The 23,597-nt window shown below is 44.5% G+C and overlaps 3 protein-coding genes and 2 long non-coding RNA genes across 9 annotated transcripts in view; 2 read left to right on the top strand and 3 right to left on the bottom strand.

Annotated features, from left to right (window-relative positions):
- Positions 1-23,597, bottom strand: part of LOC132533451 (uncharacterized) — a 385,390-nt gene that overhangs the window by 245,109 nt on the left and 116,684 nt on the right. The window lies entirely within an intron of this gene.
- RPL36AL (ribosomal protein L36a like) lies at positions 4,544-6,818 on the bottom strand. Of its 3 annotated transcripts, none has more exons than XM_016194629.2 (3): positions 6,666-6,769; positions 6,160-6,243; positions 4,544-4,973 (listed from the first exon to the last, which is right to left on the bottom strand). In XM_016194629.2, the coding sequence occupies exon 3, from the start codon at positions 4,941-4,943 to the stop codon at positions 4,623-4,625; it is 321 nt and encodes a 106-aa protein (XP_016050115.1). In that variant the 5' UTR covers positions 4,944-4,973; positions 6,160-6,243; positions 6,666-6,769; the 3' UTR covers positions 4,544-4,622. The 3 variants fall into 3 exon arrangements, with proteins under 3 accessions (XP_016050115.1, XP_016050116.1, XP_007537813.2); XM_016194630.2 differs by having other exon boundaries at positions 6,160-6,203; positions 6,666-6,751; XM_007537751.3 differs by lacking the exon at positions 6,160-6,243 and having other exon boundaries at positions 6,666-6,818.
- On the top strand, positions 6,843-9,436 carry MGAT2 (alpha-1,6-mannosyl-glycoprotein 2-beta-N-acetylglucosaminyltransferase). The gene is made up of 2 exons (XM_016194628.2): positions 6,843-6,997; positions 7,288-9,436. The coding sequence occupies exon 2, from the start codon at positions 7,341-7,343 to the stop codon at positions 8,682-8,684; it is 1,344 nt and encodes a 447-aa protein (XP_016050114.2). The 5' UTR covers positions 6,843-6,997; positions 7,288-7,340; the 3' UTR covers positions 8,685-9,436.
- Positions 12,071-21,979, bottom strand: DNAAF2 (dynein axonemal assembly factor 2). 3 transcript variants are annotated; one of them, XM_060175059.1, is made up of 3 exons: positions 20,507-21,979; positions 16,956-17,099; positions 12,071-13,267 (listed from the first exon to the last, which is right to left on the bottom strand). In XM_060175059.1, the coding sequence occupies exons 1-3, from the start codon at positions 21,656-21,658 to the stop codon at positions 12,782-12,784; spliced, it is 1,782 nt and encodes a 593-aa protein (XP_060031042.1). In that variant the 5' UTR covers positions 21,659-21,979; the 3' UTR covers positions 12,071-12,781. The 3 variants fall into 3 exon arrangements, with proteins under 3 accessions (XP_060031042.1, XP_060031040.1, XP_060031041.1); XM_060175057.1 differs by having other exon boundaries at positions 19,847-21,956; XM_060175058.1 differs by lacking the exon at positions 16,956-17,099 and having other exon boundaries at positions 19,847-21,958.
- Positions 21,451-23,597, top strand: part of LOC132533452 (uncharacterized) — a 40,786-nt gene continuing 38,639 nt past the window's right edge. Inside the window, exon 1 of the long non-coding RNA XR_009545346.1 lies at positions 21,451-21,587. This is a non-coding gene — a long non-coding RNA (uncharacterized LOC132533452). The remainder of the gene's footprint in view (positions 21,588-23,597) is intronic.

The raw sequence follows: 23,597 nt of genomic DNA, 5'->3' as shown, positions 1-23,597 counted from the left end.
GTTGATTCGGGAGAGGAGAGGAGAGGGGAGGGGAGGGGAGGGGAGGGGAAGGGAGAGGAGAGGAGAGGAGAGAAAGCGATCTGCTGCTCGTAGCTCCGCCTCCAGAAGTCGAATCCCCTTTTTTTATTTCTTTATTGGGAAATTAATGTTGCATCCAACAGTAAATACAATAGTTTGTACATGCATAACATTTCCCAGTTTCCCATATAATAATACAACCACCACTAGGTCCTCTGTCATCCTTCTTGCATCTGTATTCTCCTCACCCACCTACCCCAGAGTCTTTTACTTAGGTGCAGTACGCCAATTCCAGTTCAGGTTCTACTTGTGTTTTCTCTTCTGATCTTGTTTTTCAACTTCTGCCTGAGAGTGAGATCATCCTATATTCATCCTTCTGTTTCTGACTTATTTCACTTAACATGAATTTTTCAAGGTCCATCCAAGATGGGCTGAAAACGGTGAAGTCACCATTTTTTACAGCTGAGTAGTATTGCATTGTGTATATAGACCACAACTTGCTCAGCCACTCATCTGTTATTGGACACCTGGGTTGCTTACAGGTTTTGGCTATTACAAATTGTGCTGCTAAGAACATATGTGTACACAGATCTTTTTGGATGGGTGTGTTGGGTTCCTTAGGATATATCCCCAGGAGAGGAATTGCAGGGTTGTAGGGTAGGTCCATTTCTAGCCTTCTGAGAGTTCTCCAGACTGTTCTCCACAGAGGTTGGACCAATTGACATTCCCACCAGCAGTGTAGGAGGGTTCCTTTGACCCCCCACAACCTCTTCAGCATTTGCTGCTATTACCTTTTCTGATATATGACATTTCGCAGGAGTGAAGTGGAATCTCATTATTGTCTTTATTTTCATGAATAAATGTATTTTAAATATTTATTTTCTCAACAGAGCACTGCTCAACTCTGGCTTATAGTGTTGTAGGGGATTAAACCTGAGACTCTGGAGTCTCAAACTTGAAAGTCTTTTGCATAATCATTATGCTATCCTCACCACCTTAAATATTGTATTTAAATAGTTAATAGTGATGCTTTGTGGGGGTTGGGTGGGTACTGAACTTTGGTGTTGGGTGTGGTGTAGAACTATATACCTCTATAACCTTTTAGACCATTACCAAACCACTAGTAAAAAATCAAATAGGTAGGGGTTGGGTGGTGGTGCAGTGAGTTAAGCGCACATGGTGCAAATTACAAGGACCGCCATAAGAATCCCTGTTCAAGCTCCTGGCTCCCCACCTGCAGGGGGTGGGGTGTCTCTTCACAAGCGGTGAAGCAGGTCTGCAGGTGTCTACCTTTCTTTTCCCCTCGCTGTTTCCCCTCCTCTCTCGATTTCTCTCTGTCCTATCCAACAACATCATCAATGGCAACAACAATAATGACAAGGGCCACAAATGGGGAAAAAAATGGCCTCCAGGAGCAGTGGACTCATAGTGCAGGCACCGACCCCCAGCAATAATCCTGGAGGCAAATAATAATAGTAATCAAATAGGTGTTGGCAGGTGGCTCACTTGGTCGAGCATGCCAACGTTGGTTCCTGTATCTTTCATTACAACAAATATTAAAAAATAATAAAGCAGTGTACTTGAAAATTTTTTTTGATATTCCCTTTGTTTTATTATTATTGGTGGTGGTGTTGGATAGGACAGAGAGAAATGGAGAGAGATGGGGAAGATGAGGAGAGAAATATAAGACACCTGCAGACCTGCTTCACCGCCTGTGGTGGGGACCTGCAGGTGGGGAGCTGGGACCTCAAACCGGGATCCTTACGCCAGTCCTTGAGCTTTGTGCCACCTGGGCTACCACCGGACTCCCAGCAGTGTACTTTTTTTTTCCCCTCCAGGGTTTTTGTTAGGGCTGGTTGCTTGCACTATGAATCCATTGCTCCTGGAGGCCATTTTTCTCATTTTGTTGCCCTTATTTTTATTGCCATTGCTGGATAGGGCAGAGAAAAATTGAGAGAGGGAGACAGAGGGAGAAAGGCACCTACAGACCTGACTCACTGTGAAGGGACTCCCCTGCAGGTGGGGAGCTGGGGACTCGAATTGGGATCCTTATGCAGGTCCTTGTGCTTTGTGCCATGTGTGCTTAATCTGCGACCCCTTAAAGTGGTGTACTTTTTAATCTCGTTATTTTATTGTATCCTAATGAGAGTCAAAGACCAGAGTACTGCTTATGGTGGAACCTGGGACCTTTGAGCCCTCTGGCAAGTCTTTTACATATTATATCTCCCCAGCCCACAACTTAACTTTTAGAACAGTGTATTTTTTATGCAAAAAGACTTTAGTGGCTGAAGCTTTGAGCAGCACTCTGATAAAAACAAATGCCTGAGGCTCCAAGCTCCCAGGTTCAATCCCAGCTATCACCATAAACCAACTCTCACCGTCCTGTCATTAAAAATAATACTGTGGGATGGGGGTCGGGCGGTGGCGCAGTGGGTTAAGCGCATGTGGCACAAAGCCCAAGGATCCCGGTTTGAGCCCGCCCACACCTACCTGCATGGGGGTCGCTTCATAGGCGGTGAAGCAGGGTGAAGCAGGTCTGCGGGTGTCTTCCCCATTTCTCTGTCCTAGCTAACAATGATGACAAAGGGCAACAAAAGGAGGTGGCGCAATGGATAAAGCATTGGATTCTCAAGCATGAAGTCCCAAGTTCAGTCCCTGGCAGCACTTATACCAGAGTGATGTCTGGTCCTTTCTCTCTCATAAATAAAATCTTTTTTAAAAAAAATAGGGGATCGGGCAGTAGCGCAGGTGGCGTAAAGTGCAAGGACCGGCTAAGGATCGCTGTTCGAGCCCCCGGCTCCCCACCTGCAGGGGAGATGCTTCACATGTGGTGAAGCAGGTCTGCAGGTGTCTTTCCCCCTCTTGTCTTCCCCTCCTCTCTCCATTCCTCTCTGTCCTATCTATCCAACAATGACATCAACAATAACTACAACAAAACAAGGGCAACAAAAGGGAAAATTAAAAAAATACTAGGTAATAACATATCAGGTAGAGCACACACCTACAGTATTCAAGGAACCTGGTTCAAGTCTGTCCCCACTCCCACCCATGATGCAGGCTTCAGGAATGGCGAACAGAGCTGTAGTAATCAATTTCCCCAAAGCTCTGAATCAGTCTTAAATATGCAAAAATGTACTAACTCAAATGACTGGGACCTTTCTCAGCAGGTCATGATTATGAATTCACACACTTGTGAAATTCCTTTATACGTAACTCTGGGGGTTGCAGGTAGCACATTTACTTTACCATGTACAAGGAACTAACAACACAATGAAAAAACAAGGGCAACAAAAGGGGGGAAGAAAAAGCACACTAGAAGGCGGCATAAGTCATCGTAGTAAATTAAAAAAAAATTTCTAACTCTTGTGGACCAAGATTTTTTTAAAATTTTATTCCCTTCTGTTGTCCTTGTTTTATTGTAGTTATTGTTCTTGATGTCGTCGTTGTTGGATAGGACAGAGAAATGGAGAGAAGACAGAGGGGGAGAGAAATATAAGATACCTGCAGACCTGCTTCACTACTTGTGAAGCAATTCCCCTGCAGGTGGGGAGCCGGGGCTGGAACCAGGATCCTTACACAGGTCCTTGCACTTTGTGCCACGTGCACTTAACCCGCTGCACTACCGCCTGAATCCCTTGGACCAAGATTTTAAGTGAGAAACTTAAGAGAATAAACCATAATTTACTTACAAATAATTTACCATTACCTTAATATGCACATTAGTGACCAACAAAATACCGTACTTAGACAGTGAGCTGTTGTCAAAGCATGCACACACCTGTCTATATAAAAACACAGAAATGGGAGTCGGTGAAGCAGGTCTGTAGGTCTTTCTTCCCCCCCTCCCCCCCCCCCCCCCCCCCGTCCTCCCCATGTCTCTTCATCTCTATCCTATCCAAGAACGACATCAGTAACTACAACAATAAAACAAGGGCAACAAAAGGGAATAAATATTAAAAAAAAAAGCATGGGAGTCGGGCAATAGTGCAGCGGGTTAAACGCACATGGCACAAAGCGCAAGGACTGGCATAAGGATCCCGGTTTGAGCCCCCAGCTCCCCACCTGCAGGGGAGTCGCTTCACAAGTGGTGAAGCAGGCCTGCAGGTGTCTGTCTTTCTCTCCCCCTCTCTGTCTTCCCCTCCTCTCTTCATTTCTCTCTGTCCTATCCAACAACTACAACAATAAAACAAGGGCAACAAAAATAAGTATTAAAAAATAAAAACACAGGGGAGTCGGGCTGTAGTGCAGCGGGCTAAGTGCAGGTGGTGCAAAGCACAAGGACCGGCATAAGGATCCCTGTTCGAACCCCGGCTCCCCACCTGCAGGGGAGTCGCTTCACAGGCGGTGAAGCAGGTCTGCAGGTGTCTATCTTTCTCTCCTCTCTGTCTCCCCTTCCCTCTCTCCATTTCTCTGTCCTATCCAACAACGACAACAACAATGATAACTACAACAATAAAACAAGGGCAACAAAAGGGAATCAATAAATAAAATATTTTTAAAAAATAAATAAAAAATAAAAACACAGTAGTATGCATACAAATCTTTATTTTCACAGATAATTTTCCTACTGAAACATTTTCATCTCAAAACTGGAGTTCCAAAGCTCAGAACTGGATCACTTGGCCCTTTCTCTTCTTATCTCCTCCCAGTTCAAAATGCTTGCATCTCTTAATGGCCAGCATCCTCTTGGACCTGCAGTTGGGTTCAACACATTCAAGCCTAAGCACAATCTTCTTTGTGGTTTTAGCCTTCTTCCGGAAAATTGGCTTTGTCTGCCCACCATAGCCACTCTGCTTGCGGTCATATCGCCTCTTTCCCTGGGCATACAGGGAATCTTTGCCCTTCTTATATTGGGTCACTTTGTGAGGCTGATGCTTTCCACACTTCTTGCAAAAAGTTCTTCGGGTTTTAGGTACATTGACCATCTTTGCAGTAGCCTGTCTACACGATGAGAACTGTAACAAAAGAGGTTAAATAATGGCAGCATTCGTTAAACTTTTTTTAAATTATCTTTTTTTAATTTAATTTTTATTTAAATTATTTCTTTATTGGGGAATTAATGTTTTGCATTCTACAGTAAATACAATAGTTTGTACATGCATAATAAAATTATATTTATTGGCTAGATAAAGTCAGAAATAGAGAGGGAAGGGAGAGATAGAGACACCTGCAGCACTGCTTCACTGGCAAAGCTCTCTGCAGGTGGGGACGGGGTTTTGAACCTGGGTCCTTGTGCACTGTAACATGTGCGCTCAATCATATGTGCCACTACCCAATGTTTTTACTGGGAGTCAGGTTAAGAACAGCGAGTTAAGCACAGTGGCATGAAGCACAAGGACCAGTACAAGGATCCCGGTTCAAGCCCCCAGCTCCCCACCTGAAGGGGAGTCGCTTCACAGGTGGTGAAGCAGGTCTGCAGGTGTCTCTCTCCCCGTCTTCCCCTCCTCTCTCCATTTCTCTGTCCTATCCAACAACCACATAAATAACTACAAGGGTAACAAAAGGGAAAAAGAGCAAAATTATAATAATATATTTTTTATTTATTGTATAGAGACAAATTGAGAGGCGGGGGAGAGAGGGAGACAAGAGACACCTACAGCACTGCTTCACCACTCCCCCTTCAGGTGGGACCAGGGGGTTGAACCCAGGTCCTTGCACTGGGATGTGTGCTCTTAACTAGGTGCACCACCGACTGCCCCCCCTCCGTGTTCCATTTTGAAAGGTTAAAAGTACTTTGTACATACTTATAGGAAAATGGAACAGTGCATATCAGTAAATTCACGAGTAAGAAAAAAAATAGTGCACTTTTTGCTTTTTTTAGCCAGCACTGACTTAGGGTGGTGCTGGGGTTTGAACGTGGGAACTTCCATAGCTGGAATATGAAAGTCTTTTCCATAACCATTATTCTACCTCCACAGCGCGACTTATTAAAATAACGTTTTTGTGATTTGGGAGGTGGCGCAGTGGTAAAGCTTTGGACTCTCAAGCATGAGGTCCTGAGTTCAATCCCCGGCAGCACATGTGCCAGAGTGATGTCTGGTTCTTTCTCTCTCCTATCTTTCTCATAAATAGTCTAAAAAAAATTTTGAAAAAAATAAAATAACGTTTTAACTGTCAGAACATTTAAAAAATGATACTCACTAGGCAACTGAGCAGCTGCGCAAGGACGCCCAGCACTCTGATCCCTGTACAAAGCAGGTTCCTTTGAGACGTAGTCTACTGTGGCTGTCGCAAGAGCAAAACATAGGATTGTTTTCTTCATTCTCTCCAATAGAAATAGAGGGCCAAGGCTCCCTTCCTCCCGACACTCTTCCTTCAAGTTCCAACTCCCACGAACGCCTGGTTCTGATCGCGACATAGCAGCTTACTGCTCCGACCCGCCCCTGCCCTTTCTCCAAGAACCGCCTAAGCCCAGTTTCACTAGTCTCCCTCCGGCAGCCTCGAAGTATGACGTGTCCTTAGCGTATGTCTCCAAGCCCAGTAGCCGCCATGCTAGAACCTCTGCTGGAGGGAGGTTCCAGTTGCTCAACTCTCCCCAACAAAGGCTGCCGGTTTTACTTTCCCTTCCCCATAATCTAGTCCATCAGCCGGGCTCCTGAACACCAGAAGGTCCTTATGGAGCAGCGAAGGTCCGAACCTAGAATTACCTGAAATTTAGCGCCCACGTTACCGTGCCCGTCTCCGCCAGCGCTTAACCGGAAAAGGACGGGGAAGCGGAAGTTGAATCTGAGTGACAGTGCCGCAGCCCAATGAGCAGCAGGCACCCGGTGGGCGTCTCCGGACATGGCTTGGAAGCGCCAACCAACGACCCTGGGCAGCAGGCCGGAGGGGGTGTGGGCTCAAGGGCCGTGGAGCTTCGGTGGGCCAGTGTCAGGCTGTCAGAGGGGTCGCTGCCGGAGTGGTCCCAGGCTGCGTAGCTGGGGCTTGGCCACCCGGGGCTCTCATTGAGGATGAGGACGCCGAGCCATTGGAGTCACAGGTAACGAAGCCGGGGTGCGGTGGGGCCGTAGCAGGACTTCTTCCGGGACCTGTGCTGAATGGAGAGGACCAAGGCGATGCCGAGCCGCAGCTCTTAGCAGCGGGCCCGCCGCGCGAGCTGCAACTGTCAGGCAGAGGATGTGTGGAGCTCGGGCAGCGGTGGGGAGCTGAGAGCCTTCGGAGCCTACGCCCCCGGGGCCCGGGATGAGTTAGCTAGGGCAGCCACGGGGGCAGGTTCTCACCGCTACAGGCCGAGGCAACGGCCGCTCTCCGCCCGCCCCCTCTCTGCAGAAGCTGCTAGCTCCTGTCCGCGCCCGCCTGCGGCGCTCCGGGCCCCCGAGGCCATGAGGTTCCGCATCTACAAACGGAAGGTGCTGATCCTGACGCTCGTGGTGGCTGCCTGCGGCTTCGTCCTTTGGAACAGCAATGGGCGACAAAGGAAGAACGAGGTCCTCGCCCCGCCGCTGCCGGACTCCGACCCAGTGCGCGGTGCGGTTGGCCGGGGCGGGGACCACCCCGCGGTGTCGGTGGACCTCCGCCGAGTGTCCAACGAGTCGGCGGTTCCGCTAGTCCCGGCGGCCCCTCAGCCTGAGGCGGACAACCTGACGCTGCGGTACCGCTCCCTGGTGTACCAGCTGAACTTTGACCAGACGCTGAGGAATGTAGAAAAGGCCGGCTCCTGGTCGCCCCGAGAGCTGGTGCTAGTGGTCCAGGTGCATAACCGACCCGAATACCTCCGACTGCTGCTGGATTCACTGCGAAAAGTGCAGGGCATTGACGACGTCCTGGTCATTTTTAGCCTCGACTACTGGTCGACGGAGATCAATCAGCTGGTCGCTGGCGTTGATTTCTGTCCAGTTCTGCAGGTGTTCTTCCCTTTCAGCATTCAGTTGTACCCGAACGAGTTTCCGGGCAGTGACCCCAGAGATTGCCCCAGAGACTTAGAGAAGAAAGCAGCATTGAAGATGGGATGCATCAATGCTGAGTATCCAGACTCCTTCGGCCATTATAGAGAGGCCAAGTTCTCCCAAACCAAGCACCATTGGTGGTGGAAGCTGCATTTTGTATGGGAGAGAGTCAAAGTTCTTCGAGACTATGCTGGCCTCATACTTTTCATAGAGGAAGATCACTACTTAGCCCCAGATTTTTACCAGGTCTTTAAGAAGATGTGGAAATTAAGGCAGCAGGAGTGTCCAGAATGTGATGTACTCTCCCTGGGGACCTATACCGCTAGTGGCAGTTTCTATGGCATTGCTGACAAGGTAGATGTAAAAACTTGGAAATCCACAGAGCACAATATGGGTCTTGCCTTGACCCGAGAAGCTTATCAGAAGCTGATCGATTGCACAGACACTTTCTGTACTTATGATGATTATAACTGGGACTGGACTCTTCAATATTTGACTGTATCTTGTCTTCCACGATTCTGGAAAGTGCTGGTTCCTCAAGTTCCTAGGATTTTTCATGCTGGAGACTGTGGTATGCACCATAAGAAAACCTGTAGACCATCCACCCAGAGTGCCCAAATTGAGTCACTCTTAAGTAGTAACAAACAATACTTGTTTCCAGAAACTCTAATCATCAATCAGAAGTTTGCAACTGGAGCCCTTTCAGCACCTAAGAAAAATGGAGGATGGGGTGATATTAGGGACCATGAACTCTGTAAAAGTTATAGAAGACTGCAGTGAAAAAATCACAGTTGAAAAAGCAAATGTGACAGTCTTCTATTTTTGATATTTGTCCAAATAGGATATACAGTTGAGCAAAAGGGTTTAAGAACCGGCTTCTGCTTCAATGCAAAAAAAAAAAAAAAGAAAGAAAGTTGTCCAAATATAGTAACTTCTTTTTCCAGTTAAGTCTGAAAAAGATTTAATACACAGATCTTCAGTTTGGGAGTTGGGTTTTAAAGATCAATCTGTATTATTATTAATAAAAGAGAAAATGGGAAACATTAAATTGTCACAACAGTAAAATAAAAAGTATTACAATGAAGTTAAGAGTATTAGTGAAATAAGCCAAGTTTCACTCTTGACAGTTACTAGGAAGGAATTGCTTCACTGGTTTTATAATTTAAAAGTTATGTTTGTTAAACATCCCATCAAAACATTTTCAGTATTAAGGATTCTTGTATTATTGTGTTAAGATTTGCCTGTGCTCTGGAAGCTTCATAGAACATACTTTTTATTGGAATGTATTTGATGAGTGAGAAAGTTTAAGCATTGTTTTCACCTCAGTGTAGAAATACAGTGGCCCTGTTTTTTTTTCTTTTCTTTTAGTGCTGCCAAAATAAAATAATCATTTTTGCATAAAAATATTTGTAGTCACTTTGCAGAATAAATTGTTTACTCTTTACACCAAAATTCAGTGAAAGCAGTCTAGAAAATTCATATTTATTTTCTGTATACTGTAACAGTTTAAAATAAAGAAAATATAGTTCTTAGCAATGTTTCCTTTGAAAGAAACTTTTGAATTAGGGTTTGATAGTGAACAATAAAAGCTGCTGTGTAAACAAATAACAGCCTATATTGTTTTCAAATAACACAAGGTTCAGTTATGCCAAAATGAAATATGTTCTAGTGCCAGCTTGATTTTAACTGAAGCTATATATTTTTAAATGACAATAGTAGAAAGTAGGCTTAAAATTTGCTCACTTAACATTTAACATAGGAATTCTTTTGTATAAAAATTATTTTCAACCAAAAATCACTCACAGACTAATTTCTATGTAGATGTTAGTTCTTTCACTCAAAGAAAAGTATGTATTAAATGAACAATTTCAAAATCATTACATTTAATTAAAATTTACATTATGGTTGCGAGTGCATATGGCTACTTAAGGTGGAGTAAATTATTCATATTTTTTATTATCTTTATTTATTTATTGGATAGAGACAGAAATCGAGAGGAAGGGGGAGATAGAGAGGGAAAGAGAAAGACACCTGCAACCCTGCTTCACCATTCGCAGAGCTTTCCCCCGCAGGTGGGGGCTGGGTCCTTGTGCATTGCAACATGTGCGCTCAACCAGGTGCACCACTGCCTGGCCCCTTAATTATTCATATTTTTTGTGTTACTTGTACTGTGCTCAGACTTTATCTGGTACTAGATTTTATCAACATCATGTAAATCTGTGAATTTCTAGACTTCAAACCTCCCTAGTGATCTAAAAGTATCTTCCTTCCTGTTTTTGTTCTTACTGTCCTAAGACTTTCCATATGAAAATAATCTAAGATAATGACTAGGGAGGTGGTGCAGTGGATAAAGCAAGCATTGGACTCTCAAACATGAAATCTCGAGTTCAGAGGCAGACTGGGAGTATGGACCGACCAGTCAACGCCCATGTTCAGCGAGGAAGCAATTACAGAAGCCAGACCTTCTACCTTCTGCAACCCTCAATGACCCTGGGTCCATGCTCCCAGAGGGATAGAGAATGGGAAAGCTATCGGGGGAGGGGGTGGGATATGGAGATTGGGCGGTGGGAATTGTGTGGAGTTGTACCCCTCCTACCCTATGGTTTTGTTAATTAATCCTTTCTTAAATAAAAAAAATTAAAAAAAAAATTTTTTTTTACCAGCTCTCTACTCAGCTCTGGCTTATGGTGGTGTGGGGGATTGAACCTGGGACTTGAGAGCCTCAGGCATGAAAGTCTCTGCATAACCATTATGCTATACCCCCACCCATAAATACAATTTTTAAAATCTAGGATTTTCTCCAGGCTGCAAGTAAAAATAGTATTCTACAAAATTAGTAATATAATCCTCTCAGGTATATTAGAAAACATTGACTTTGGGACCAGTGAAATAGCTAGCTCACTTGGATAGTGTGCTACTTTGCCATATGCTCTACCCACATTTGAGCCCAGCCCCCACACTGAAGGAAGCATTGGTGCTGTGGTCTCTTTCACTTTCTCTTCCTCTATCTATACCTAAAAAGGAAACATTGACCTACACACCACACACACACTACATATATATGTATGTATGTATGTTTTGTTGTAGTTATTATTGTTGTTGTTGATGTCATTGTTGGATAGGACAGAGAGAAATGGAGAGGAGGGGAAGACAGAGAGGGGGAAAGACACCTGAACTTCTGAAACAACTCCCCTGCATTTGGGGAGCCAGGACAGGAGCTCGAACAGGAATCTTTATGCCGGTCCTTGCGCTTTGCACAACCTGTGCTTAACCTGCTGCGCTACCGCCCAACTCCCTTTCTATTTATTAATGAGAAAGGAGAAAGAACCATACTTCACTATGGTACATGTGCTGCCAGGGATTGAACTCCAGACCTCATGCTTGAGAGTCCAATGTTTTATTTGCTGCACCTCCCGGACCACTTTTTTTTTTTTTAATCTTTAAGATTTTGTTTATTCCCTTTTGTTGCCCTTCTTGTTTTATTGTTGCAGTTATTGTTGTCGTCGTTGTTGGATAGGACAGAGAGAAATGGAGAGAGGAGGGGAAGACGGGGGAGAGAGAGATAGACACCTGCTTCACCGCTTATGAGGCGACTCCCCTACAGGTGGGGAGCCTAGAGCTTGAACCGGGATCCTTAATGCCGGTCTTTGCACTTTGCGTCACTTGTGCTTAGCCCGCTTGTGCTACAGTCCGACTCCCGATTTTGTTTATTAATTAATGAGAAAGATAGAAGGAGAGAGACAAAAGAAAGAACTAGACATCACTCTGGTACACGTGTTGCCAGGGACTGAACTTGGGACCTCATCCTTGAGAGTCCAATGCTTTATCCACTGTGCCATCTCCGGGAACACTATACTCTGTTCTCTAACACATATTCAAAACACGCTGTTTTGGCACAGTAGGGCCCTGTGCTTATGTTGTTACTGAAGCTTCCCCTTTGCATGGTGCTCCCACGTGGTGGCTTGGGGCTCAAACACAGGTACTTAATGCATGATAAAGTACACTCTACCAGGTGATCTATCTCCCAGTTCCTGATTCTTTTTCCTTAATTTAAGAGGAGTGAGAAACACCTAAGCACACATGATACTCCTGTATGGTGCCAGGGGCTAAAACCTAGGTATGGAAAATACAGTGTGTTCAACTGGATGAGCTATCTCCCAACCCTGTAAAAACACTGCTTTGAAATTCTACCCCAGCATACACATTCATACTTTCAGTTAATTGCATCCCTACGCTTTTTTTTTTTTTTGTGATAGAAAAGTTGCTTATTTTGAAACTTAATTTTCTTGTTAAGAGATTTATTTTCATTAGTGATGAGAGCACCACTCAGCTATGGCATATGGTGGTGCCAGATTAAACCTGGGACTTCAGGTATGTGAGACTGATGTGCTTCTACTGTGTATATCCTCTTCCCCCAAACTTTATTAACAAGAAACAAAAGAAGCTGAAAGCAAATATTTTATTAAAATTTAGCTCTCTTTTTTAAACACTTTGTTATTTATTTTTTAATTATCTTTTTTTATTTATTGAATAGATATAGCCAGAAATTGAGAGGAAGGGGGAGATAGAGGAGAAAGACAAAGAAACACCTGCAGCACTGCTTTCCCCCTGCAGGTGGGGACTGGGGGCTTAACCATTGTAACATGTGCACCAGGTCCACCACCACCTAGCTCCAAGTTTAGTTTTCTATTAGAAGAAATACTTATCTATTAAAAAAAAAACCAAAACAGCAATTAAGGAAACTTAACATGCAAAAGTATATATCCTTTAAAATAAAAATAATAATTTTATACTTTCTTGAATATTTTATACTAACAAATAACAGAAAAAGAACCAAAGTTTTACTCTTAACTTTCACATTATAAAATTATATAGAATTAATCCAAGTCATAGAGCAAAGAATTCTGAAAACTGAATGCACAATGTGTTATATGATCTTTGATAATCTGCACACTCCCATCCTGCAGGTTTGTTTCCTTTATGTTGTCAAAACCAGGTATGTTGTCAACTGTAGTTTTGTTAAATGATGAAGATAAATGATCTCCATCTAATTTCTTCTCTTCAGTTACTGGTTCTTTTAAATGATCTTTTCCCTCATTTGAGTAAGTGGCACTTTTTTTTTTCATAGTTTCAGGCTTCATTTTTGACTCTGGTTGCTTATGAGAAATATCAAATGACTCTTGTTGCAAGCATGCAGCTGAACCACACCTGTCCAAGTCTGAAATTTGAACTGCTACAGATAAATTGGAATCAGCTGTTGAGGTGGTAGGGCAATGTGTATGCTTCTTTTCAGTCACATGACTTCCTTCATTAACTCTTTCTTCCTTTTCATCATGATGAAAAGAGTTACTACATTCTTGCAACTGTTTTCAGAAAAAAAACAACAAATTATTCTTTAAAAAAAAAAAAACCCAGAAAATTAAATTTGGTATCCTCTAGAAATAAGATCTGTTGGTTTTTTTTTTTTTAATATTTATTTATTCCCTTTTGTTACCCTTGTTTTATTGTTGTAGTTATTACTGATGTCGTTGTTGGATAGGACAGAGAGAAATGGAGAGAGGAGAGAAAGACACCACTTGTGAAGCAACTCCCCTGCTGTTGGGTAGTTGGGGGCTTGAAGCCGGATTCTTACTCCAGTCCTTGCGTTTTGTGCCACGTGCGCTAAACCCGCTGCGCTACCGCCTGACTCCCCAAGATCTGTGTGTGTTTGTTTTTTTAATTTCTTAATTTATTGGGGAATTAATTTTTTGCATTAAACAGTAAATACAATAGTTTGTACATGCATAATATTTCCCAGTTTCCCATATAACAATACAACCCCCACTAGGTCCTCTGTCAAGATCTGTGTTTTGTTTTTTTTGTTTGTTTGTTTGTTTTAAGATCTGTGTTTTTAATTTCAAGAAAAAAACTCATGCAGACCTGCTTCCAAATTCCCCATCTCAAAGGCATCCCTCAGTGCTACTATTTTCTATAAGGCAAACATGGTATTCTCTTATTAAAGTTGCCTGAGGCTCCAAAGTCCCAGGTTCAGTTCCCTGCACCACCATAAGTCAGAGCTGAGCAATGCTCTGGTAAACAAAACAAACAACGACAACAAAAAAGTTGAGTGGTAGCGCAGCGGGTTATGCACAAAGTGCAAGGACCAGTGAAGAATCCGGGTTCGAGCCCTTGACTCCCCACCTGGGGAGTCCCTTCACAGACAGTGAAGCACATCTGCAAGTGTCTTTCTCTCGCCCTCTCTGTCTTTCCCTTCTCTCTCCATTTTTTTCTTTTTTTTTATTTTCCCTTTTGTTGCTCTTGTTGTTTTTCATTGTTGTTGTAGTTATTATTGTTACTGATGTCGTTGTAGTTAGAATAGAGAGAAATGGAGAGAGGAGGGGAAGACAGGGGGAGAGAAAGACAGACACCTGCAGACCTGCTTCACCGCCAGTGAAGCGACTCCCCTGCAGGTGGGGAGCCGGGGGCTCGAACCCGGGTCCTTACTCTGGTCCTTGAGCTTCGTGCCACGTGCACTTAACCCACTGTGATACCGCCCGACTCTCCTCTCTGGCCTATCCAACAACGACAACATCAATAACAACAATACCTACAACAATAAAAAACAACATAGGCAAAAAAGGAAAATAATAATACGCAAGGATCTGGGTTCAATACCCTGGTCCCTATCTGCAGGGTAAAGCTTCACAAGTGGTGAAGCGGTGCTGCAGATGTCTCTATCAAATAAAGATTTAACAACAATAATAATAAGTTGCCTTGGAGGGCCCGATGGTGGTGTACCTAGTTGAGCACACATGTTGCAATGCCCAAGGACCCGGGTTCAAGCCCCTGGTCCCCACCTACAGGTGGAAAGCATTGTGAGTGGTGTAGCAGGGCTATCAGTGTCTCTCCCTCTCTTTTTTGCCTCCAGGGTTATTACTGGGGCTAGGTGCCTGCACTACAAATCCACTGCTACTTTAGCCATTTTTTCCTTTTTTTTGATAGGACAGAGAAATTGAGAGGTGAGGGGGAAATAGAGAGGGAGAAAGATAGACACCTTACCTCATGAGGCTCCCAAGTCCCAGGTTCAATCCTCTGCACCACCATAAGCCAGAGCTGATCAGTGCTCTGGTTAAAATAAATTAAACAGGGAGTTGGGTGGTGGCGCAGTGGGTTAAGTGCAGGTGGCGCAAAACGCAAGGACCAGCATAAGGATCTTGGTTCGAGCTCCCAGCTCCCCACCTGCAGGGGAGTCCCTTCACAGGTGGTGAAGCAGGTCTGCAGGTGTCTATCTTTCTCTCCCCCTCTCTATCTTCCCCTCCTCTCTCCATTTCTCACTGTCCTATCCAACAACGTAATAACTACAAGGGCAACAAAAGGGAATAAATAAATATTAAAAAAAAAAAGCTTAAAGGATTAGATAACTTGTAAAAAAAATGAACTGCAGAGTGTTTCACACATAGTAAATACATACAAAATTCTCTTAATATCACTCTTCCTAAATGTTTAGAGTTATATACATACATTTTAAATTAATATCAGGGCTGGGAGTAGATAGATAAGTTATGCAAAGAGACTCTCATGCCTAATGCTCCAAAAGCCCAAGTTCAATTCCCCACACCACCATAAGCTAGAGCTAATCAGTGCTCTGGTGAAAAATAAAATAGAATAAAATTACTATCAGAGGAAGAGGTGGTGGCTCATACAGTAGAGCATACATGCTACAGTGTGCAAGAACCCAAGTTAAAGCCCCTCTGGTCACTCACTACCTGTTGGGGAAAGCTTCACAAGCTGTGAAGCAGTATTGCAGGTGTCTCTATCTTCCCCTTCCCTCTCAATTTCTCTGTCTATATCCAATAACGGGTAATAAATTTTGTTAAAAATTATATCAATAAGGGAGTCGGGCGGTGACGCACGTGGTTAAGGGCACGTGGTGCGAAGTGCAAGGACCAGAGTAAGGATCCCGGTTCAGCCTCCTGCTTCCCACCTGCAGGGGATTAGCTTCACAGGCGGTGAAGCAGGTCTGCAGGTGTCTATCTTTCTCTCCCCCTCCCTGTCTTCCCCTCCTCTCTCCACTTCTTTCTGTCCTATCCAACAGTGATATCAGTAACAATAATAATAATAACGGGAGTCGGCCGGTAGCGCATCGGGTTAAGCGCATGTAGTGCAAAGCACAAGGACCAGCTTAAGGATCCAGGTTGGAGCCCCCAGGCTCCCCACCTGTAGGGGGGTCGCTTCATACCCGGTAAAGCAGGTCTGCAGGCGTCTTTCTCTTCTCCTCCTCGCTCCATTTCTCTCTGTCTTATCCAAGAATGCCAACAACAATAATAACTACAACAATAAAACAACAAAGGCAACAAAAGGGAATAAATATTTAATAATAACTACAACAATGATAAAACAAAAAGGAAAGAAAAAAAAAGCCGCGAGGAGTAATGGGATTCGTGGTACAGGCACTAAGCCCCAGCAGAAATCCTAGAGGCAAAAAAAAAAAAAGACTTTCATGCCTGAGGCTCTGAGCTCCCAGGTTCAGTTCCCAGCACCACCATAAACCAGAGCTGAGCAGTGCTCTCATCTAAAAAATAAATAAATAAATAAATATGGCATACTTGCAGAGGTTTGAGAGTCAACATCACTCATTTGTTCCTGGACCAGTACTCAATCTTCACAAAAGTTAGTTTCTATTTTTCAGAGATTAGTTATTTTGGAATTAAATTATATAACTTGTGGGAGCTGGGTTGTAGTCCAGTGGGTTAAGCGCATGTGGCACGAAGTACAGGGACCGGCTTAAGGATCCCTGTTTGGGCCCCCAGCTCCCCAAATGCAGGGGGTTTACTTCATAGGTGAAGCAGGACTGCAGGTGTCTATCTTTCCCCCTCACTATCTTCCCCTTCTCTCTCCATTTCTCTTTGTCCTATCTTACAATGACGGCATCAATAACAATAACTACAACAATATACAACCAGGGCAACAAAATGGGAAAATAAATAAAAATTATATCAATAAAACAAGAGGGCTTTTAGGCTTTAATCCTGACCCAAATCACTACTCTATAAAGGTCATGTAAATCCTTACCTTTGCATGAATTTGAATTTCATTATCATTAACTGGAAGAACTTCAATTAATGGTGGAGTTAGGGGTAATGTCTGTTTTGATGGAGAGCTCAATACTTCTTCAAGAAACTCATTAACATTTTCTTCATTGACAAACAGCCTTTCCTAAAATTAAAAAAAAAAGGGGGGGAATATTCTGCCTTACAAGTCATACTTGACAGAACATAGCTCATTCAAGTTCTCATAGTTCAAGGGTTTTTTGTTTTTTTTTTTTAAGCCAGAATACTGCTCAGCTCTGGTTTATGGCAGTGTGGGGGATTGAACCTGGGACTTTGGAACTTAAGGCTTGAGAATCTCTTTGCACAACAATTATACTATCTACCCTTGCCCTGTTTTTCTTTTTATTAAAACAGAGAGGCAGAGAGGATGTGAGGGAGAGAGACCAGAGCATCAGAGCTGCCTCCAGTCCGATATGGTGACAAGATAAAAACCTGGGTTGCACATATGACAAGGCAGGCACCCTACTCAGTGAGTTATTATACAGGATCATGCTTTTAAATGTACATTTACTTAATGTTTTGTTTGTTTTAGAATATTTTAGAGAGAATGTTTTATTTGTTTTAGAGAAGAGTCCACAGCACCAAAACTTTCAATGAAGTCCAGGTCAGGCTGAAATCTGGGTCGTGCACATAACAAAGCAGCGTACTATCGAAGTGAGCTATTTTACTGGCCCACTTAATGTTATTTCTGTGCTTTCCTGACAAAACTGTATTGTACAGAGCAGTAACAGTAGCAAAAGGGGTAGAGTAGATCGGCAAAGAATGCGTACATGCGTACATGCAGGTAAGTAATACGCATGACAGGATCTATTCAAATTCTGTGTAACTAGTCTTAAATTATATTCATTCTGTGTTTAAGCATTGAAATAGTCCAAGTGTGTTGTGGTCCGGGAGGTGGTGCAGTGGGTAAAGCATTGGATTTTCAACCATGAGGTCCCTAGTTCAATCCCAGGCAGCACATGTACCAGAATGATGTCTAGTTCTTTCCCCTTTCTCTCTCTCTTTCTCATGAATAAATAAATACACTCTTAAAAAAAAAAAGAAGGAAGGAAAGAAATAGTCCAGTGTGACACTAGCATACAGCTATTTATGTAAAAGAGATAGGGCAGTCTAGGAGGTGGCACAGTGAATAAAGTGTTCTTACAGGAATGGACTCCTGAGTTTGATTCTCAGCATTGCATGTGTCAGAGTGATGCTCTGGTCCTTTCTCATTGATAAACAAATTGAAATATATATATTTAAAAACAAACAAAAGTGAGGTAGGGACCAGGAGATGGCTCATCCAGTATAGGATACACTTTATCATGCATGAGGACCTGAGTTCAAACGTTTGATCACTATATGGGAACATCATGAAAGAAAAAACTTAAAAGAACATTAAGCAGTGTTGTGTTATCTCTCCCTCCTCTCTGTCTTTCACCCTCTATATTGGGAGAAAAAGTTTGCTGGGAACAGCCCCCGGCTCCCCACCTGCAGGGGAGTCACTTCACAAGCAATGAAGCAGGTCTGTAGGTATCTTATCTTTCTCTCCCCCCTCTGTCTTCCCCCTCCTCTCTCCATTTCTCTCTGTCCTACCTAACGATGACATCAATAACAACAACAATAATAACTACAACAATAAAATAAGGGCAACAAAACGGAATAAATAAATAAATAAATATTTTAAAAAATTATGTAGAAGGTGGTAGTGCAGTGGGTTAAGTTAACATGGCGCAAAGCGCAAGGACTGCCATTAAGGATCCTGGTTCGAGCCCCAGCTCCCCACTTTCAGGGGGGGGTCACGTCACAGGTGGTGAAGTAGGTCTGCAGGTGTCTATTTTTCTCTCCCCATCTCTGTCTTCCCTTCCTCTCTCTATTTCTCTCTGTCCTGTCCAAAAGCAGTAACAAGGGCAACAAAGTGGGAAAAATGGTCTCCAAGAGCAGTGCATTTGTAGTGCAGGCACCAGGGATAAACCCCAGGGATAAACCTAGAAGTAAAAAAAAAAAAAAAAAAGTAGTAAGGAAAATAGGCAATGCTTAACCCCAGTTCTTTACAGTCTTTGCCTAAAAAAGGTAAAGCTGATGTCAGTGCTGTTTAACAAATACTTATATAACTGTTGACTACATGTCAGCCATTTTAATGTGATTGTCATTAAAACATACACAAAAAAGTGGTGATTTCAATGTTATACAAGATCTACCAGGAAATAACCATACCAACATCAACAACTAATATTGCAGAGCACCATATGGCTGAAAGAATATAGGATTTCAAGTCATACTTGGGTGAAAGGTTGTTTTCCTACTTTAGAACTGTGTGGTATTCGCTGAGTTTTCTTTTTTTTTAATCTCTGGATCATGCACATTAAAAATTATTCATCAACGTTAAAGATGCCCATAATGAAGTACTCTCTAAATTTTTTGTTTCAACCCACTTTGAGAATGTCTGATGCTATGGAAGCACTCTCAGCTTTTCCCATACAAGTTTAGAGGTCTACAAGTTCCTAGGAATACATTCCTATTCTCCTTTGGAGTCAATGTGTTTTGAAGATTTGAAACTCATACTCCAGAAGACTTTTTCTTCCCTTAAATATATATACATCAAACACGCACTGACTCCGTTTATCACATGTATCAATTTTAAAATATCAAGGGAAAAATAATTTGTTTAAACTGAGAGGGCCCAGAGGTGGCACAGTGGATAGTGTTGGACTCTCAAGCATGAGGTCCGGGATTCAACCCCAACATCGCTACCTGCGAGAGGTTCTCTCTCCTCCTTCTCGTTTATAAATAAATATGAAAATGAAGTAATGAAATAAACAGAGAGGCGCAATGAAGTATCTCAGTTATTAAGGCTACAGGAAAAAAAATTACCTCCAAAGAATGGTCATTTAAACCATAATACCACTCTCTCCAATGTCCACGGCTCTCCGGAGATTTGGCCAGTTGGATCACCACATTGTTCGAAGAAATGCTAAGTACGGGTTCTCTGGTACTCAATTTATTCTCTGGAGCAAATTGTAATAGTAAGGAATAATGAATTAAGTCTTGCGTGGAAAAACACAGTTTGTACCAGAGTGAATTCACATCCCCTTGAAGACTTTGCGGCCGGATCCGAGGCACCTGAATGAGCAGAGTCAGGGATTCTTCATCCTGACTACACTGCAAAGGGGGACACATAGGTTCCCTACTCTTGGTCCCTGGAAAGCCCATGGCTCGACCGAATGGCTCGCTGCTGGAGCCTTCTTCGACCAGGGGCGTCTCCAAACCTCGATACCCGTTCTCAGTCGCTCCTCCAGTCGGGTCCCCTGGAGAAGGACCTACGCCACTGTCCCCAGGTGAGCCCCCCTCCCCGCGAGGTGGCTCCTTCCCGGTGCCCGCTGACGAGACCGCTCGCTCACTGAAGTCTTGCTCCTCTCGCTCAGAGTCCAGCTCCTCCGCGAAGATGCCCGGGAAGGCGAGTCCCGCGCCTAGAGCCTCCGCCTCACAGGAAGTCAAGTCCCCACCGCCCGCAAGACCTGCGGCGGGGCCTACCTTCCCGCGGTGAGTCGAAGCGCAGACGGTGCCGTCAGTTCCGGACGGGTTGGCGGGCTCTTCCGGCGCCGAGGCCGGCTGGAGGCGCACAGCCGCCTGCGCCACCGGCAGCGTGACAACCAGCTGCCGCCGTGCCTTGTTGAACTGAGCTTTGCCGCGGCTGTCGTACACCGGGTACGGCAGCGAAAGCCGCAGCCGGTAGTCGGGCTTCCTCGTTTCGAGGCACAGGAGCTTGTCTGTCACCTCCAGAGCTGCCTGGTCGGCCGAGCGCAACAGCGGCAGCTCGATGGTGACCACCAGTTCCTGGGGTACGGGGCTGGGCGCAGAATCTCGCGAGCAGCGGTAGTCCTGGAGGTCCACGTGGTGGCGCTGCACCACACTGTAACGGGGCTCGGTGGGCGCGGGCTGCTGGACCGCCTCTGAGGGCGCCTGGGGCTGCGAGCCCTCGGAGGCGATCCGGACTGCTGCGGGACACTGGTAAGAGTTGGGGAAAGTGGGGAACGGTCTCTCTGGCTCCCCCTCCGGCCGCGCTGGGGCGCCTCCAGGCAGGGGCGTGCGCAGCACCGCGGCGTCCGGCGTTCCCTTGTACTTGATCTTCAGGGTCTTGGCGTTCCTACAGTCCAGCGTTACCCCGAACTGCCTCTCTACGGCTTCCAGGGCCGTGATGTCCAGCATCTGACGGAAGCGCGCGTGGCGCCGAGCCAGCGCCAGCGCGTCGGGGTGGAAAACCACATCGTAGACCGTGTAGCGGGTGCCGCTGCCCCCGGCGTACTCTCGGCCTGGCGCCAGGCTGTAGGGCAGGGACCACTCGCTGCCCGACGTCGCGCTCCCGGGCCCGGGCCGGCTGCTGGGCGCGCCCACCAGCTCGTTGCTGCACACGTTCACGAAGCAGCGCCGTTCCCCGTCCAGGCTGGTGCGCAGAACGTAGCCCGGCTGTGGATGGACGAACCGCACCTCCACGCCGCGCTCCCGCTCCAGCGCGGTGATCTCCTCCTCGTAGCGACGCCTATTCTCGGGGTCGGTGAGCTCCTTCGCGTACTCTGCGAACATTCGCTGGAACTCCGGGTCCTTGAAGGCCGAGGTGAGTCGCTGGATCTCTTCTCCGTTCAAATCCAAGTCCTCCAGCGGCGAAGAAACAGAGGACTTGGCCATTATCGCTACCCCGCCGCAACCCTCACTTTCCAGAAATTAGTTCGATACCCAGTGTGTGGGATGCCCAGTGGAGTTGTTTGTCCACGGAGAGTGCGGTGTCCGAGATCATTAACCGTCAGAGAGCTGAGCCTCGCGCAGCGCGTGCTTGTTGCCATAGTAACACAACACCTTGGAGGAGAGACCGGAACTGCAATGGGATAGTGCAGTTGCCAGAAGCAGCCTGTTTCTTCAGATTTGCCATCTTACTTTTTTTTCCTTTTATTATTTATTTACTTGGCCTTTTGTTGCTCATGTTTTTTTTTTTTTAATTTCTTTATTGGGGAATTAATGTTTTACATTCAGCAGTAAATACAATAGTTTGTACATGCATAACATTTTCCCAGTTTCCCATATAACAATACAACCCCCACTAGGTCCTCTGACATCCTTCTTGGACCTGTATTCTCTCCATCCACCCACCCACCCCTTGTTTTTTATTGTTGTAGTTGTGGTTGTTAGATAGGACAGAGAGAAATGGAGAGAGGGGGAGAGAAAGACAGAAGATAGACACCTGCAGACCTGCTTTACTGCCTGTGAAGTGACTCCCCTGCAGATGGGGAGCCGGGGGCTCGAACCGGGATCTTTACACCGGTCCTTGGGCTTTGCGCCACCTGCACTTAACCCACTGTGCTACCACCCGGCTCCCGCCATCTTACTTTCTACATCCTTTATAGTTTTGTACCATGGTGCACCTACTTCTGAAGAGTAATAACTTAGCATTGTGTGCTCACTCATTGATCACAAGTTTTCAAGGTAGACCTGAGCCCCCGGAAGTTAACTAACCATAAAACACTAGTGTATTTACAAGTTGTGAGTCAAACCTAAGGTTTTTTTCCTTCTTTTCTTTCTCTCTTTTTTTTTTATAAACTCTTTTCATAATTCTTTTATTTACTTTTCAAATTTTTATTATCTTTATTTATTGGATAGAAACAACCAGAAATTGAGAGGAAGGGGAGATGTAGAGGGAGAGTGTCAGAGACACCTGCAGCTCTGCTTCACCACTTGTGAAACTTTCCCCCTGAAGGTGGGGACCAGGGTCTTGAACCCTGGTCCTTGTGCATTGTAACACGTGTGCTCAACCCGGCAGCCCCTTTATTTTTATTTTTTTAATATTTTTTAATATTTACTTTTAATATTACCTTTTGTTGCCTTGTTTTTTTTTTTTTATTTCTTAGGATTTATTTATTAATGAGAAAGACAGGCAGAGAGAAAGAACCAGACATTACTCTGGTACATGTGCTGCCGGGGATTGAACGCAGGACTTCATCGTTGAGACACAATGCTTTATCCACTGCACCACGTGCCCTTGTTGTTTTATCCCTCTTTATTTATTTATTCATTTATTTATTTTTATATAAATTCTTTTTATATTTATTTATTCCCTTTTGTTGCCATTGTTTTTTATAGTTGTAGTGATTATTGATGTCATTTTTTGTTGGATAGGACAGAGAGAAATGGAGAGAGGAGGGGAAGACAGAGGGGGAGAGAAAGACACCTGCAGACCTGATTCACCGCTTGTGAAGCGACTCCCCTGTTGGTGGGGGGGGCCACTAATGGGATCCTTATGCCAGTCCTTGCGCTTTGTGCTACGTGCGCTTAACACGCTGCACTACCACCCGACCCCCCCTCTTTATTTTTAATCAGAGAGACTAATACAGAGAGAAAGACCAGCATTATTGCTCCACTTTGCTTTATGCTGATTCTGGGGATAGAACCTCAGGCATGAAAGGCTTTTGCATATCCATTATGCTATCTCCCTAGTACTTTTTTTTTTAAAGACTTTCTTTTTATTTTTTTTCCCTTTCGTTGCCCTTGTTTATAGTCATTGTGGTTATTATTGTTGTGATTTGCTGTCATTGCTGTTGGATAGGACAGAGAGAAATGGAGAGAGGAGGGGAAG

The sequence above is a fragment of the Erinaceus europaeus genome, chromosome 16 (assembly GCF_950295315.1).
Source record: "Erinaceus europaeus chromosome 16, mEriEur2.1, whole genome shotgun sequence".
Lineage (NCBI taxonomy): Eukaryota > Metazoa > Chordata > Mammalia > Eulipotyphla > Erinaceidae > Erinaceus > Erinaceus europaeus.
The sequence above is the reverse complement of the archived record's forward strand: the minus strand, read 5'-3'. Positions and strand labels throughout refer to the sequence as shown.

Bases quoted from the DNA above. Each gene is read 5' to 3' on its own strand.
- DNAAF2 (XM_060175057.1), bottom strand. From the start codon at position 21,658: ATGGCCAAGTCCTCTGTTTCTTCGCCGCTGGAGGACTTGGATTTGAAC. The intron at 17,100-19,846 runs GTAATTTTTTTT...TTTTAATTTTAG, and splicing joins TAAATGACCATTCTTTGGAG to GAAAGGCTGTTTGTCAATGA. The intron at 13,268-16,955 runs GTAAGGATTTAC...TTCTGAAAACAG, and splicing joins AAATTCAAATTCATGCAAAG to TTGCAAGAATGTAGTAACTC.
- MGAT2 (XM_016194628.2), top strand. From the start codon at position 7,341: ATGAGGTTCCGCATCTACAAACGGAAGGTGCTGATCCTGACGCTCGTG.
- RPL36AL (XM_007537751.3), bottom strand. From the start codon at position 6,803: ATGTCCGGAGACGCCCACCGGGTGCCTGCTGCTCATTGGGCTGCGGCA. The intron at 4,974-6,665 runs GTAATTCTAGGT...CTTTTGTTACAG, and splicing joins ACGTGGGCGCTAAATTTCAG to TTCTCATCGTGTAGACAGGC.